This window comes from Myotis myotis, unplaced genomic scaffold (genome assembly GCF_014108235.1).
Source record: "Myotis myotis isolate mMyoMyo1 unplaced genomic scaffold, mMyoMyo1.p scaffold_m19_p_16, whole genome shotgun sequence".
Classification (NCBI taxonomy): Eukaryota; Metazoa; Chordata; class Mammalia; order Chiroptera; family Vespertilionidae; genus Myotis; species Myotis myotis.
In genome coordinates, this window is record NW_023416320.1 from 43,142,806 (window position 1) to 43,157,056 (window position 14,251).

At 45.3% G+C, this 14,251-nt stretch overlaps 1 protein-coding gene across 1 annotated transcript in view; it reads right to left on the reverse strand.

Annotated features, from left to right (window-relative positions):
• Positions 1-4,640: 4,640 nt before the first annotated feature.
• FBXO32 (F-box protein 32) overlaps positions 4,641-14,251 on the reverse strand; it is a 36,458-nt gene continuing 26,847 nt past the window's right edge. Inside the window, exons 7-9 of the mRNA XM_036338620.1 lie at positions 11,860-12,042; positions 10,338-10,481; positions 4,641-9,898 (exon numbers count right to left, since the gene is read on the reverse strand). Coding sequence (XP_036194513.1) covers positions 9,809-9,898; positions 10,338-10,481; positions 11,860-12,042 — 417 coding nt within the window. The 3' untranslated portion in view covers positions 4,641-9,808. The remainder of the gene's footprint in view (positions 9,899-10,337; positions 10,482-11,859; positions 12,043-14,251) is intronic.

Here is a 14,251-nt window from a genome sequence, read left to right on the forward strand (position 1 = left end):
ACAACTAGGAAGTGGCGGAGGAGGGTTTGACCCCAGGCAGGTTGGCTTCAGATTCTTTACTCTTTTTTTTTTTTTAAGGAGTCAATTTAATCTGTTTTCAGGTTCTCTGCCAGTAAAATGGGTATTTTTAGCTAGGAATGGCAAGACTTCTGCTGAAAGATGTGAAGTTTGAAGTGGATAGGATTACTTCTTCTCTTGGATGCTGTAACAGATTAAAATGGCCCAACGCTTTGCAGCTCCTCCCATCGAGAGACTGAGGTTATCTCCCTGCGCTGCGAAGCTGGGACCTGCTTTGACTAACGAATGTGGCAGCAGTGATGCTGTCTGCGTTCTAGATGAAGCCTCGTGCAGCCTCGCAGCTTCCATCTTCCTCCTCTTAGGCTGTTGTCCCCACCACATGAGGAATACCAAGCTACACCACTGAGGGACAAGAGACCGCATGAAAAGGGACAGCCAGCACCACGGCTGGGACATGTGAGTGAGGCCATTTTAGCCACTCCAGCTTTAGTCGAGCCACCCGGTCATTGCAGCTACATGAATGACCACACACCAGCAAGACCAGCGGAACTACCTCACTGAGCACAACCCAAATTGCCACAGAATCAGGAGAAATAATAATTACTGCTGTCTTAAGTCACCAAACTGTAGGGTAGTGTATTATTTCCTAGGGCTGCCATAACAAATGACCATAATCCCGGTGGCCTAAAACAACAGAACTTTATTCTCTGTTCTGGAGGTCAGAAGTCCGAAATCAAGGTGTCAGAGACCACGCTCCCTCTGAAGCCCGTAGGGCACAGTCTTTCCTGGCCTCTCCCACCTCCTGGTAGTTGGTGGCAGGCGGTGGTGTTCCTGGCTTGTGGTGTATAACATCAGCCTCTGCCTCCATCTTCACTGGCCTCTTCGATTCTGTGCACTTTTTTTTTTTTAAAATATATTTTATTGATTTTTTACAGAGAGGAAGGGAGAGGGATAGAGAGTTAGAAACATCGATGAGAGAGAAACATCGATCAGCGGCCTCCTGCACACCTCCTACTGGGGATGTGCCCGAAACCCAGGTACATGCCCTTGACCGGAATCGAACCTGGGACCTTTCAGTCCGCAGGCCGACGCTCTATCCACTGAGCCAAACCGGTTTCGGCAATTCTGTGCACTTTTAAAAAAAAATATATATTTTATTGATTGTTTACAGAGAGGAAGGGAGAGGGATAGAGAGTCAGAAACATCGATGAGAGAGAACATCGATCAGCTGCCTCCTGCACACCCCCTACTGGGGATGTGCCCGCAACCAAGGTACATGCCCTTGACCGGAATCGAACCTGGGACCCTTGAGTCTGCAGGCCGACGCTCTATCCACTGAGCCAAACCGGTTCGGACAATTCTGTGCTCTTGATCGCCATGCTGTGCGGACTCTTTGAAGGAAATAGGGCTCCTGGGAATAATTTTGCAATTAAGAAAAACTGAATAGTTAGATGTAGACAAAACAATTGAATGCAAGTTTGAAAAGTACAAAGAAGGGGAGCCACTCAAACACTTGTATGTGGGTTAAGAGGACTGCTTGGATGTACTTACTCTTTGGCATCTGCCAATATGATTTCTCAGGATGTGGTAGCTGGCTGACAGCCTCCTACAGCCACTAGATTCTGCTCTCCCTCTGGTTTTTCTTCTGTTCCCTTCTGCCCTCTGAAGCCTTCCTCTAGCCTGTCCTTGCCCTTGTTCTCTTTCTAGGAGCTCATATTAGTCAGGGTTCTCTAGTGAAATAGAATCAACAGCATATTTATCCCTATCTATCATCTATCTATCTATCTATCTATCTATCTATCTATCTATCTATCTATCTATCTATCTATCATCTATCTATCTGTTATGCATCTACATAGCTATGGCCAGTGGGAATTTGAAAGGAAATTTGAATAGATAGAGAAAAGCTGTGTAGAGATGGGTTGCTGAGCACCCTACAGAATCTGTGAGATTCACTGGCGTGGTTGCCTGTTACTGCTGTGACAAATTACCATGGAAGTTAGTAGCTTGAAATAACACATATGCACAAGAAGTTCAGAAGTCTGACAAGGATCTCACTGGGCTTTGGGCAAGGTGTTGGGAGGGCTGTGTTCCTTCCTGTGGCCCTAGGGCTGTGGTCAGCAAACTGCGACTCGCGAGCCACATGCGGCTCTTTGGCCCCTTGAGTGTGGCTCTTCTACCAAATACCACGTGCGGGCGCGCACGTACAGTGCGACTGAAACTTCGTGGCCCATGCGCAGAAGTCGGTTTTCGGCCTGGGCGAGTCTATTTTGAAGAAGTATTGTTGATATTTGGCTCTGTTGACTAATGAGTTTGCCCACCAAGGCCCCAGGGGAAAGTTGTTTCCTTGCCTTTGCGTTTTCCGGGTTCCAGATGTTGCTCTCATTCCTTGGTTCGTGGTCCCCTTTCTCCACCTTCAAAGGGAGCAATGGCGGGATGAGTCCTTTTCACATTGCATCACTTACACCGCCCTGCCTCCCTCTTCCACTTTTAAGGACCCCGTGATTGCAGTGGGCCCTCCCAGAGAGGCCGGGACGATCTCCCCATCTCAAAGCACCCAATTTAATCACACCCGCGTTTCCCCTTTCCCACGTAACCTAACGTTCACAGGCTCTGGGGAGTAGGATGTGGACATCTTCAGTAGCCATTGTTCTGCCTACCATAGCTGCATGATTTATGTCCATTTAAAATAATAATTAGTGCAAGATGTGATTTTAAGTGGAAAGGTATAATAATTTTACCTTGTTAGAGTTTTGGTTTTTTTTTAAAGAAAATTGGAGGTATATTTATGCTTAAGTTATTAAATTTATAAATTATGAATTTTATTTGGGAATGTTTTGCTTATTAGGGTTAAAGCTTCTCTGAGCAGTTATTTGAAGTGCTTATAAAAAAAGCAAATCATTAGATTTATAATTGCAGCTTTAAAATCTTGAAAGGAATTTTTATTAAGTTTGCTAAAGGACTTTTTTTTTTTTTTTTTTAAAGAAACTTTGGTCTGTTCAATTTGAGTTTTTCCAAACAGTAAAAGAAGGCCCTCTTATTTTGTATGAAAATTTACTAGACTTGTAAAGACTTAGTTGCACTTAAAAGAAACTTTAATGAATACTGAGTCTCTACACTTGTTACTTTATCAACTACTATTAATTTTTAACTGAGGAGCTATATACATAAACTCATGCTGATTCTCATTCTAGCCAAAGGTAAGTGTGTGGTTATAACTGAGACTTTAAAAGCATTTAATGAATATATGATGTGGGTTTATTCATTCATTCTGCCCGGGCACTGTGCTAGGTACTAGACACAGCCACAAAAAGGATTAGAATGTTCTGGGAGATGAGATTTACTTGAGGCTTCAGCAAGGAGGTGGCCCCACAAGCAATAGAAGCTTACCAGACAGAGGGGCGGGGGAACAGCATTCTAGGCACGTTGGAACAGCCTGAGCAAAGAATGCATGGGCTATTTCTGAAATGGTGAAATTTTGTGATCCTGGTGGAAATTTAAAAAATGACCGCTCATGAACATTGTGTCATTTTGTGGTGGAGAGTTAGTGGCAGGATCAGGGTACGTTCCAGAGTGAATGTACTGAGACAGTTACCCACAAGTAAGTCACCTGAGCAAATCGCACCCAACTTAGAACACAGTGTAATTTTTACCCCCTTTTCAGGCTCAGGGAATGATAATTGTTGATGTAAATTGAACTCATATTATATGCCTGGCTCCAAGTACTTTACATGTACTAGTTCACTTGACCCCCACAACCATAGGAAATAAATGATCATCATCATCTTGGAGTTGAGGAGATTGAGACGGGGTAAGTGTGGTCTTTGTCTGGCAGGGCCATGATCTGCACCTCGCACAAGCCATTTCCTCTTCCTGGAATGCTCATGCCCTTATTCTTCTAGGGCCAAGTCCTTCTCCCCTTTCAGGTCTCAGCCCTTCTTTATTCCCTTCATAGCACTTATTACAAATTTTATTTTTTCCTATTTGTTTTTATTGTCTTTCTCACTAGGACCTAAATTCCATTAAGGCAGGGACCATGTGAGTTTTGTTCATCTTCCTATTCCTAGTGCCTTGCAGAGTCTAGCACAGGGGTGGGCAAACTTTTTGACTCGAGGGCCACAATGGGTTCTTAAACTGGACCGGAGGGCCGGAACAAAAGCATGGATGGAGTGTTTGTGTGAACTAATATAAATTCAAAGTAAACATCATTATATAAAAGGGTACGGTCTTTTTTTTTTTTTTTTTTTTTTTTTTAGTTTTATTCATTTTAAACGGGCTGGATCCAGCCCGCGGGCCGTAGTTTGCCCACGGCTGGTCTAGCATATAGTAGTTATTCATTAAATGTTGGTGAGTACATTGATATCGACTTGAAAGTTCATTATTCCCTAATCTTTGTACTATACAAACAGCAAATATAGAAATATCTCATGTAAGCATAATGCTGTATTACTGACTCAGGTTGGTACCCAGCAGCAAGCTTCTTTTTCTATGTATTCCTAGAAATTTTACAACAATGAGAAGTTTCTGGGAGAAGGCATATAAGCATAGTGAGGCAAAAGATAAACACACTCAGTATGATAAAAAGCCAACTGGAATTGATACACACCAAAAATGCACCCGTGTGTGTTGTTGGAAAAACATTTATTGCAATTCAGTGTCAAAAAGTTTTACAAAAATATGCCACCGTCTGGTACAAACTATAAAAATGTCAGTTCATCATGCAAGAAAAGTGTGCAAATAATTTATACAGATGGACTCAGCTCACACGATATTAAAGGAACATCTTTGCATGTAATTGATCTAACCTTATACTTTCAGTTACAATGTCCAACCCCCTGTACTATTTGTCATTAAAAAAGAAACGCGTCTAAGCTCAGGACATGGACTTGAATATAGCCCCTTGAGCCAGGGTGATTGGCACTTGGTAGAATCAAGATGGCGCCAAGAGTGCTCAAGGGTAGAACACCGCTTGGAGCCTTCTGCTTCACAGGCCTGTGTATCGTTAATTAAACAAACATTTCTATACTCGAAGACAGAAAAAGTCACGTTCAGACTCCAGAAGTAATGTTGTAGCAGATGGAGTTTCAAGAAGTTCAGAGTTTTGGAGCAGCCATCCATTTTTGGCCAAATGGAGCAGGGCCTAAGTTTTGAGAGGTTTTTCAGGAAGTTTTGTTTGCTGAGTTGAGTTCAAGGACACTTTGGAAAATGTCCAGCAGACAGACTTGAATATCGTGGTTCCTTGCTCCTTGCTGTCTCATGGAATAATCCTTCCCCCCGCCCCCCACTTAGTAGAGAAGAGGTTTAGCAGAGAGCAAACTCCCGCGGGGATAGAGGCTCCCGGGATGGGCTCCACAGCAGGTACCAGAGGACAGGGAGGTGGAGGGGGTGGATTAAATGTACCTCTCAGTTTAAGGAGAGAGGAAATGCCTGCTTGGTAATCATCAGAACTTCAGGTTCTAGAAGGCAAGCCAAATGCTCAGCTATTATCTGTCTTAAGGGCCACTTTTATAATTAAAATGTAAGTACCCAGGGAAAATGAATTTGTCAAAACACTTTGCTTACTTTGTGGCCGGCAGGTTGCACTCACTAGAATGCTGTGCTCGCACAGAGTTAGACGTCTGTAAAAATTTTAAGTGGCTCCTGGATTTCTCCAGGAAGAACCAGGGACTTAAAAGTGACGGCCAGATGCCTAACACTGGACCCTCATGCTTGCCTTCCTCAGTGAAGGCCTTGAGAAGAATCAGGTTGGTTTCACGTGTCTCCAGCCACACAGAAAGGTGTGGGGGCAGGGGGCACAAAGTCAAGGCCTCAGAACATCCCAGGTTTATGGTCGGGTCTACCATTGAGTACCAGGGGGGCTGAGGCACAGGGAGGACCAGACTTCAACATCTCTAACCTCCCTTCCAGCACTAAAGTCTGGGGTAAGACTTTCCTTCCCTTGGAAAACCATGGGGGGTTTACTTTCCTTAACAAAACAGAGAAGAAAGCATCTACAGAAAACGAATTTAGAGGGATTACAATCTTGTTTGTTGAAGACATCAAGAGCCCAAGATATATCAAAGAGTCACGGGTCTGCATTTGCTAGAGGTTCAAGGTATCTCTGAGGTCTGTTTAAACACTAATAGGATTTTAGGCCAGCATCCAGTCAGAGGGATGGTTCACAGACTCAGGGAGTTGGAAACAGATTAAAAACACACACAAAACAACAGATGTCGACATAGAAACTGATGATATAGTTTCGTTAGAAAAAAATTCACACATAAAATTACAGTTTAAAAAATTCACACATAAAATAGAGTATTTGCATAGCAAGACATTTTTTGCCCTACAGCCTGGCAGGAAAATATAAACTCAGGTGCATATTTTGATAAACTCTGTATTGAACGCTAAGGATGAGATACCGTTGAACATGTCTTGAAATGATTGACCTTCTTGTACATCATACCCCTTGCTCAGACAAATGAAATTCCAAACTCTTCCTCTTCGCCCACAAAAACAACGGGAACAAGGAGCCTGTGGTAACAGCAAGCTTGTCGTGAAAAAGTTTTTGAATCTACAAAGATGACAGCTGTGGCAGTAATGCAATACACACTCGTTGTCTTACCTCACCACCGCCAAGCAAAGCCCGCGCTTGTGTTGAGTTTTGCAGTATAAACCCAGCTCATCTAAAATATCTGCTCTGAGCCACTTCAATATAAAATTGATCATCATGAAACAAATGTCACCGCACAACTGACACCTTGAAATTTCTGCCACTGGCCCTCCCACGCGACTGATCCATCTGCTCAAAGTAACAGCGTTGAGTAATAACCAGTCTAGTTTAAGGTGTCATTACACGTTTTTCTGGATCTCGCTATAAAGTGAACACTCCTAAGCTTCGCATATTCTCCCCTCCTCAAATGCTGTTCTCCAGTCTCAAGAAGCTCTAGGCTCTTGCTCATCGACCTTTGAGTTGGACCAAATGATAACATGCCTGTGGATTTGCTCACACTCCTCTGTACAAAACTCCTTCCTTTTCTGGAAGTCCAAATTACTTCATATTTGCCATCAATCTCAAATGTTACTCCACAGGATTGGGGTGTACAGCAAAGAGAGCAGAGTGGTCTATCTCTTCCAGCGATTTCCATTGGCATGTCCCTTCTGGCTTTTAGACCTGCAGTTCTGAGACAGGGATTCCTTGTTTTTGTTTTTTAGCTGGGGTTGTCCTAGGAGGGTTTGCCTAGGCATTCTATAGATGATAGTGCCCAGGGAACACGAATGTTCTTCCTACCTCACTTTACTTACAGGGGAGGCTCTGACCACGCTGCACTGCTACCAACACAGATGCTCTGTGACAGCTATGCGCGTCCCCATTGCCCTCACACAAACCACAGCTTCCAAGAGATGCCACTTCTATTCCTTTCCCTCTCCCTCTGCACCTGCCATTTCCTTCTTAGTCTCCTCTTCCACTGAAAGAGAACCAGATGTCGCTTTCTCTTTTCTTCCTTAAAAATTCCTCTTGACTGTCACACACCACCTCCAGTGACGCCAGAGGAGATGGGAAAGCCGAGACACCCTCTAGGCAAACATCTCAGAAAACCATAACCCTGTCACTTATGGTAGGGGTTGCCTTGCACCCACGCACCTTGCCTTGAGCAAGCGTGAGGATTGCGGACAGTCCCACCGAGGCTGGTTCGCCAGCTTTGTGCTGAGAGTCCAGAGCAGGTGACATTTCTGGGACTGTAAACCTGAAGGTGCCCTTGAGCTGCCACCTCCTTGATCAACATGAAGGGTCAGAGGTCACGAGTTGGTGGGAAGATGTGGAAGGCCATGAACACCTAACCCTAAAATTATAAACAGTCAAAGGTTCCAAAGCTCTCACCCCACATCTTTAAGAAAGCCGAGACACTTGAGAAAAGCCGTCTGAATTATGGAAGCTTTTTAATTCCTCAGTGTAGACCCTGCATTCTCAGTGTGACCTTGACTCGGCGGGGAGAGGAGACCAAACACCTCTCAGTATTACAATGGTTTGTGGCACCCCACAGCTCAATATCACCCAATAAGATTTTGTCTAATATTTAATTTTTCTCATTAGGGAGAATTTAAATTCAATTTGATTTTTTCTTCTTGGAGGGTGATCATGAAAAAATTACTGAGAAGCCCTGGTGTGGGCACAAACATTGCAAAGTGAGGAGCATCGACTAACAGCTGGCTTCTCTTCCAAATGTTGGTACTTGAGCTGCGTGTTGAGGGAAGGGCATGCGACGGCCCCGCATCACTAGCTGGTCCCTGGGCTTGTTTCTGTACATGCCTACCCATCTTTCCCCTCTTCAGGTCACCCCAAGTTCAACCCCTAAGGATTCACTGATTCTCAGAGTGGATGTGAACCAAGTTCCTATTTTGCTTCACTTATTTTCCAAGCACATGCAGGGTGGCAACTTTATTTACAAGAAAAAAAAAAAAAGGGCAAAGCAAATACAATGGCAAAAATATGTACATTATTGTAGAAAAGCAAAGTTCTATAAAAAGTAAAAAACAAAAACACTCCCCACCCTATCCCAGGAATATTTGATAACGAACTCATTACATCCTGAGATTTTTCTCCCACATAGTTACCTACTGGTATTGGCCAAGCAAGATCCCCTGGGGTACAAAGCATGTTTAGGACGAACTCTAAGCACCTCTGTTCCCTATTTGGCTGGAACGCCAGGCTTTATGTTATCACCCTGCAAGAAGCCCTCGCTCAGGTCGACCACATGTAGCCGTGGGGCGTAACGAAAAGAAAGCTCCTCAGCTCATCACCCATCAAGAGGAAGGGTTCCACTGACATGTCACACCGGCTTCACAGGCCTTTATCAGCACTCTGGCTCTGACCAGTCCACAGAGATACGCTTTCACTTTTCCGAGAAGATGCCCCAGGAAGCAGACATGCCAAGAAATTAAACAGCAGGGGGTGACTAATGATCTTTTCTGTGATTGGACATCCTCTGGGATGGTTTTTAATTGGCCTTCTGTTGCCCTGAATGAGCTATGACACAGAAGGATAAAAGGCCTGCATGTTTTGAGGTGGTTCTAGCAGAGAGGCAACTCTGAAGACTGCCCCCTTCACCTCCCAAGGAGCCTAATGAGGACTGCCTCCAAGACCCCCTTCATTTTCAATCACTTTTTATCTGATGAGAAAACGAGACGCACAGACACTGCCTACGGGACGACGCACTGTCAGAGAGGTCGCTGTATGCTTTCCGAGGTAGACTATTGTGTGATATCTTCCTAAGATAAGGCCCTATGTGTGGGGGTAAGATGGGTGGTACTCCGTTGCCTTTTCAAAGCTAACCCCAAACCAAAACCAAAAGCCCAGGGATTTCTCATCTGCAGTTTTTCTTCTTTCTTTTTAAACACATTTTCACGTTGTAAACAAAGTGTGTTCTCTCTTGTATTCGAGTTTTGCCCCTTCTTCTGCATCTCTGAGGAACTCTATATGCAGGAGTTCCCGTGACCACCAAGAGAATTCCATTTTCACCGATGACACGGAACTCCTGCCCTTATCATCTTGCTGGCAAATCGCTAGGGAGAATAAAGTTTATTTACAGTATCTCTGCTTTTCCATACCAATTCTAATGAGAAGTCCATATTCTTAAGTTCCCAGCCAGCGACTGTATTTCTCCCCTCCAGTGTCCTCTCCGTGACTTATCTCAGAAGCTTCGAGCCAATGTTTAAAATGTACACTATTTACAAATGAAGTGTCCAAACTCTGTATTCCCAACATCCAATCAGCAGGGAGCCCTTCGGAAGTGTTGTCATGGGCTGTGATTCAGAACTTGAACAAGTTGATAAAGTCCTGGGGAGAGAGTGAAACGGAGCAGCTCTCGGGGTTATTGGCTGTGCACGGGTGGTCGGTGCCCTGCAAAGGAACATCAAGGTCAGGTTTGAGTTCTCAGAAGCATCTCGTTGGCTTGGAGCACCATAAGGCATTGCCCAACTCAAAACAACATCCCTCTGCCAAGAATGCCATAAATTCTGCAAAAACTAAAGAGGTGTGTGTGTGTGTGTGTGTGTGTGTGTGTACATGAGCGCACACACGTGAGTGCACGCATATGCACTTGTGTTCAGAGATGGGAGAATTTGGGGGTGGGTGGGTTGAAGAAAAAAATAAACTTAAAAGGGGGGTTTTAAGGAAATTATAGTCTTTGAAAGTTTTTTCCCCAGGGACAGAACTGGTTTTATCTTCACCTTCAGCTGGAGGTTGCAATTAGGAAAGGAGTTGGTGTCGTAATGGCTCGTACTATTGGCTCTTAGGGGCTGGGCAAGGGGTCTGTGGCTGCCACCTCCGAGGAACATACCTTCCAGGAAAGAATGTGACAGTGTTTGCAAAGCTGTAGGGTGTCTCCATACTGCTCTTTCCGTGGGTAGCATCGCACGAGTTTAAAATACATCTTCTTCCAATCCAGCTGTCCTTTGTCCGACAGAATCAATCGCTTGCGGATCTAAATATCAAATAAAAGTCGTTGCAGGAGAGTTCAGCAAGGAGAGGGCTTGTGGTTTTCTGGTTCTGAAAGTTCTGCTCCCACTGCTTCCCTCCTTTTTCATCTCTACCCTATAATAGCTAGGGGGAAATAGCCAAGATAGAAAGAAGCAGCTTCTGATAAACAGCTTTTAATCAGTCTTTGAAGGAAACAGGTGGTTGGTGACATCTTTCTAGTGCAGCGGTTCTCAACCTGTGGGCCGCAACCCCTTTGGCGGTCGAACAACCCTTTCACAGGGATCGCCTAAGACCATCCTGCATCTCAGATATTTACATTACGATTCATAACAGTAGCAACATTACAGTTATGAAGTAGCAACAAAAATAATTTTATGGTTGGGTCACAACATGAGGAACTATATTTAAAGGGCCAGAAGGTTGAGAACCACTGTTCTAGTGACCTCCACTAAACTGCATTTGGCTAGTACTGGCCAGGTAGCTCAGTTGGTTAGAGCATCGTCCAAATATGCCAATATTGGTTGTGGGTTTGATCTCTGGTCAGGGCACATAAAAGGAACAACCAATGAGTGCATAGGTAAGTGAAACAATAAATCAATGTTTCTCTCTCTCTCTCTCTCTCTCTCTCTCTCAAAATCAATAAATTAAAATAATTAAAGTTTAGGTGATCTCAATGAACAATGTCAATCTTTTCTTTGCTCTAGCTTGAGTGATCATTTCCAGGGAGATGCAGTGACTGCCTGGCACAGTGGCTCTATTTTATATGTAAACATTACAGGCTTCATGAGCAGAACTAGTTGACCTCACACTTCTATATAAAGAAGTTAGAAAACAAGACTGAGGCAGCAGGAGGCGGGGGAAGAGCCCAGAGTTGGCGTCAAGAGGCCCAAGTTCAAATTCAAGGCCAGTTTCTTCAACTAGAGAACCCCTTCACTAATTTCGATGTTACTTAGCCATTTGTGGCCCAAATCTCCTCATCTGTTTAAAGTGGACATCATGATACCCACCCTTCCTGGGGTCATTAATATAAAATGAAATAATACCTGTAAAAGTACTTTAGCTGTAGTATATCATAAAAGTATAAGTTACTTTGTTATAGAAAAGAAGGACTGGGGTCAATTTGTGAAATATTTTTTTTAGAAAGTTGTAAAATGTGGATGGTTATGAAGGTGTGTTTTTTCCCCCCATCAAAACCACCTAAAAAATACCAAAATCTCTCACACACACAATTTAGAAAGTCCTCCGACTGTTGTTTTCCAGTCAAACCAGGGAGCCCTGGAGGGTGGGCACCCACACTTCAAGCTTGAGGAGACGCCAAGGAAGCTTGAGGTGGGGACCGAGGAGGGGGGAGAAGGAAGGAGTGCCCGCGGGGCCGCACCGACCTGCCGCTCGGAGAAGTGGTACAGGCAGAGCCTCTTCCACAGCAGCCGGTCCTCGCTGAGCACGTGCAGGTTGGGGCCCACCTGGCCCAGGCTGACCAGGTCGCGCCCGTCGCTCAGCCTCTGCATGATGTTCAGTTGCAGGCACAAAGGCAGGTCGGTGAAGGTGAGGCCTTTGAAGGCAGGCTGTGGGGAGAAGGGCGATGTTAAGTCTTGGGGCAGAGAGCAGCAGGTCACCAGGCCACAGCCCCCAAGGATGCAGCTGTCCCCTCACCCTCCATCTTCAAGCTGGTTTACTGATCAGACATCAAAGCAGCAATTCCCTCTGCCCTAAGCACAGACACAGGACCATGGCTGAGACCACAGAGAAGAGCCTGGACCGCTGGAGCTGAATGGTGCCAGGAGATTTTCCTGCTTCACAAAGCCTCGTGCGTTGACTCAAGATTTCCCCAGCAGCACATGTTGGCTTCTCCTGCTTTAGTCAGTTCACTCAATTAGGAGATTCGCTACCTTCTGTGAGCGCTCACTGTCCTGGACAGAGTACCCCCTGCCCGCCGCCCCAGCCTCCTACCTCACTGGCCCCTGGTGACCACCGACCCCCCGAGCAGGTTTGCTCACCAGCCCCCAAACACGCTGCCCATGAGGCCTCCGCTTCCCCTGCCCTCCCTCTCTGCCCATCCAAATGGTACGCTTCCTCCAAAAGGCCTTTCTGGAGCTTGCGACTCCCTCAGGCCTTATTCTTCGCATCTCCCCAGAATCCCTACGCTCTCTCTCAGGTGCTTTTGGCTGCAGGCCCCCTTTGGTTTTATAATGCAGCCTTTTACAAAAGGAAGCCGGGATACCACATTGCTGTTAGGATGTAAGTCCAAGGAGGCAGGACGTTTGATCTTTTTTCTTTGCTGTGTCCCCAATGCCTGGAAGAGCGCCTAGCATATAGTTGGCACTCAATAAATATTTGTGGAATGAATGACACCCGAATCATTAAATAGGTCAACAGCAGCAGCAAAATGACCCTGCACTGGTTGGTGTCTGTGTGTATGTGTGTGCATGTGTGTGTGTGTGCTTGTGTGTGTGCACACATGTACTCGCACTGTGAATATGGCACCCAGAACCCTGGTAGCCTAAATGCCACCAGCCATGGAGGCATCTCTATTCAGACCTAGGGCCCCAGGGAACATTTTGAACACTGTTTGTCTGTGGATAATGTCTTGGTAATTAATCACGAGCTTCTCAACTATATTCCTGAACGTTTATTTAAGCCCTTTGTTGCTTAAATTGGATGAGTTCATGTTAACCCACCCAGACCCCCATCCCTGAAGCTAGGGTCTAACTTAGTATTCTTTGCTGACTAGCCCAGCACAAGCAACACTTTTTGAGGGCTTACTATGGGCTGGCCCTGGAGGTGCTGCAATGGCTCATTAGGCAGGTGAGAGACCCAGAAACAAGCAAATACTTCTAGGAAAATCTGTTAAATACTACCTAGGAGGCATGCAGGAAGCACTCTGCGAGCAGTCTCTACATAGACAGTCCTCAGTATTTGCCGACAGGTCTAGAGCATCAACTAGATGCTGCCATCTGGGTAAGAAGTCAGCACAAATCACCTGAGACTGTGGTTCTTGATTCCTGGGTGGGCTTTCTGAGTGTGCACTACTGACATTTTTAGCTGAATATTCTGTCACCTCTGCGGGTCACAGGAAAAGAAGTACAGAATGAAGAAACCCTTCCTTAGCTCGGGGGAAAATATCCTGGGAATGGGTATCTAGTTTCCTTCTCAAATTTCTAGGGAACTAGACTCCGTAGGAGCACATCAAAGCCCGACCACCAGCATTCCTGGGGGACATGCAATTAGCAATTCCATCCTGTGTCCCCTGCAAAGCAGGACAGGCATGTAGAGGGAAGGTGGCAGTGGCGGGGGACCTGGAAGGATGGCCTATGAAGAAGTATGGGAACTGACATGGGAGGGACACGGGATGGACATGCAACAGATCTGGGTCCCAGGTACCCTTGGGAAGTGTGGGTCTGTCTGCCCATGTCCAAAATTAATTGGTTTAGAAGATTCTGAAGATCCTTTCTAGCTCCGACAAGCTCAGGTCTGGAGCCATTTCAGCATCCTAACTCATCAGAAGTGTCTATGACTTGGCAATTTTTATTGCTCAGGCTGCGGGGTTGAACTTTCAATTGTTTGTAAAATTCAGGGCTCTGCCTGGCTGCAGAAGGCCCGAGACCTATTTGTCGTTTATCATCTGCTGCTGATCATGTGAGCTAATAAAACTGCCAAGAGGTTTTCTCTTTGTTCCCAGCACTTCAAAGCATCTACTTTTTTGGTTAAAACTCCCAGGCCAATTATTATATGAACTCCTATTAAAGTCCGCTTGGCAGAGTTCACCCTCGAATT